Source organism: Egretta garzetta, unplaced genomic scaffold, assembly GCF_000687185.1.
Source record: "Egretta garzetta isolate BGI_Z169 unplaced genomic scaffold, ASM68718v1 scaffold1063, whole genome shotgun sequence".
NCBI lineage: Eukaryota > Metazoa > Chordata > Aves > Pelecaniformes > Ardeidae > Egretta > Egretta garzetta.
Window position 1 is genome coordinate 1,545 of NW_009259103.1, and position 1,469 is coordinate 3,013.

Sequence of the window (1,469 nt, forward strand, 5' to 3'; positions counted from 1 at the left end):
ACAAGACTTCAGGCCATAAATCTGTTCTGTAGAGGGTTTTCTACCAAATGTTTGAGAATTATTTTTTCCAAAGGAAAAAAAAGTCAATTGTTTTATTGTATTTTCTTTAAAAAGCCATAACCAAATATTTCATTTTAGATTGGGGTCAATCCCAGTTAAAAAATTTCCGGTTCCCACACACATCTTCATGAACTGCATTGGCTGTCATGTTCTGATGCTAAACCAAACTGACACATAATAGCTTGATAGTGCCAGGCAATATGTTCTGAACTTTCCATCCCCACAAAACAAAAAATTCAGCATACCAAGGTTCTTCTCCATCCCCCCGCTCCCAAGTTTGGACAGAAATACACATGGCAATATTGCAATTTTTCAAAGATTTTTTTTTTTTTAAACTACCATTCGCATCAACAATGGCTACCACCTGGCACAGCTCTACCAAAGTTAAGAAGTTTCTGTGGAATAATAAAGCATAATTCAGATCAGAATTTGGCCTGAAGAGCTCCATGTCCCAAAGAGCCCAACAAAACCTTCCCCTTGGCTCTGCTTATTCCTTTTGAGGGAGAACCCAGCGGAAGGGAGACAATCAGGTCTGCGGGACCTACGCCTTCAGCCCCGCGTGCACCTACATCGTGAGTGTCGTGTCGTCCCCCCCCGCCACCGCCAAGGACAGGGACAAGGAGGGCTCTCCGGACGTGTTGTGGCATCGCCGTGAGCGGCCACCAAATTCCGGCTGAGGAGCCACAGCAGGATGGGCGATTTGAGCAAATTGCATGACGGGAAGTCCCCTGGGATGTGGGGTGCTGGGTGCCCCCCGCCACCGGGGTGTACCTCTGTGTTTCATGCACTAAAGGAGCCCCTGGTGTCTCTCCAGGTCAGATGCAGGTAGTAAACCCCCTGATTTTGGGTCTCAGGTGACCCCAGGCAGCCTGTCCTGCCTCAGTTTCCCCACTTGCCGAGCACGGGGGGGAGCACCGCCACTTCCCCACAGGCCAGAGAGCACCCACAGCCATTTCTTGCAGATTTGGGGTCTGGTTTAACTCCCTCAGCTCATTTTCCTCCCCTTGCCCGCAGCACCTGGAGAACTTCACGTTGGTCTCCAGCAGCAGGGGACAACCTTTCCTGGACGGGAAGGGCCAGTGCCCCTTTGACCCCCAGCACACCTACACAGCCCTGCTGGTGGGTGAGTACGGGGCCAGCGGGTGGGCACCCACCCCTGGGATGGAGCGGAGGGTGATGGTTTGGGGGGGTGGTGTCCGTGCCATAGCTCACCCCCACCCCGTCCCCAAGCAGACGGCGAGCTCTATGCCGGCACCATGAACAACTTCCAAGGCAATGAACCCATCATCTCCCGCTCGCTGGGCAACCGGACCCTGCTCAAGACGGACGCCTTCCTCCGCTGGCTTTCGGGTGAGCTGGGGGTGCCAGGGGGGTGCCTGCAGCAGCCCCCCCCCCCCCCCCCCCCCCCT

At 54.1% G+C, this 1,469-nt stretch overlaps 1 protein-coding gene across 1 annotated transcript in view; it reads left to right on the forward strand.

The window, feature by feature from the left end:
• Nucleotides 1–561: 561 nt before the first annotated feature.
• SEMA4A (semaphorin 4A) overlaps nucleotides 562–1,469 on the forward strand; it is a gene marked incomplete at its 5' end in the record, with an annotated part of 10,746 nt that continues 9,838 nt past the window's right edge. The window contains 3 exons of the mRNA XM_035890832.1: nucleotides 562–632; nucleotides 1,075–1,183; nucleotides 1,294–1,410. Of these exons, the coding sequence (XP_035746725.1) occupies nucleotides 562–632; nucleotides 1,075–1,183; nucleotides 1,294–1,410 (297 nt within the window). The remainder of the gene's footprint in view (nucleotides 633–1,074; nucleotides 1,184–1,293; nucleotides 1,411–1,469) is intronic.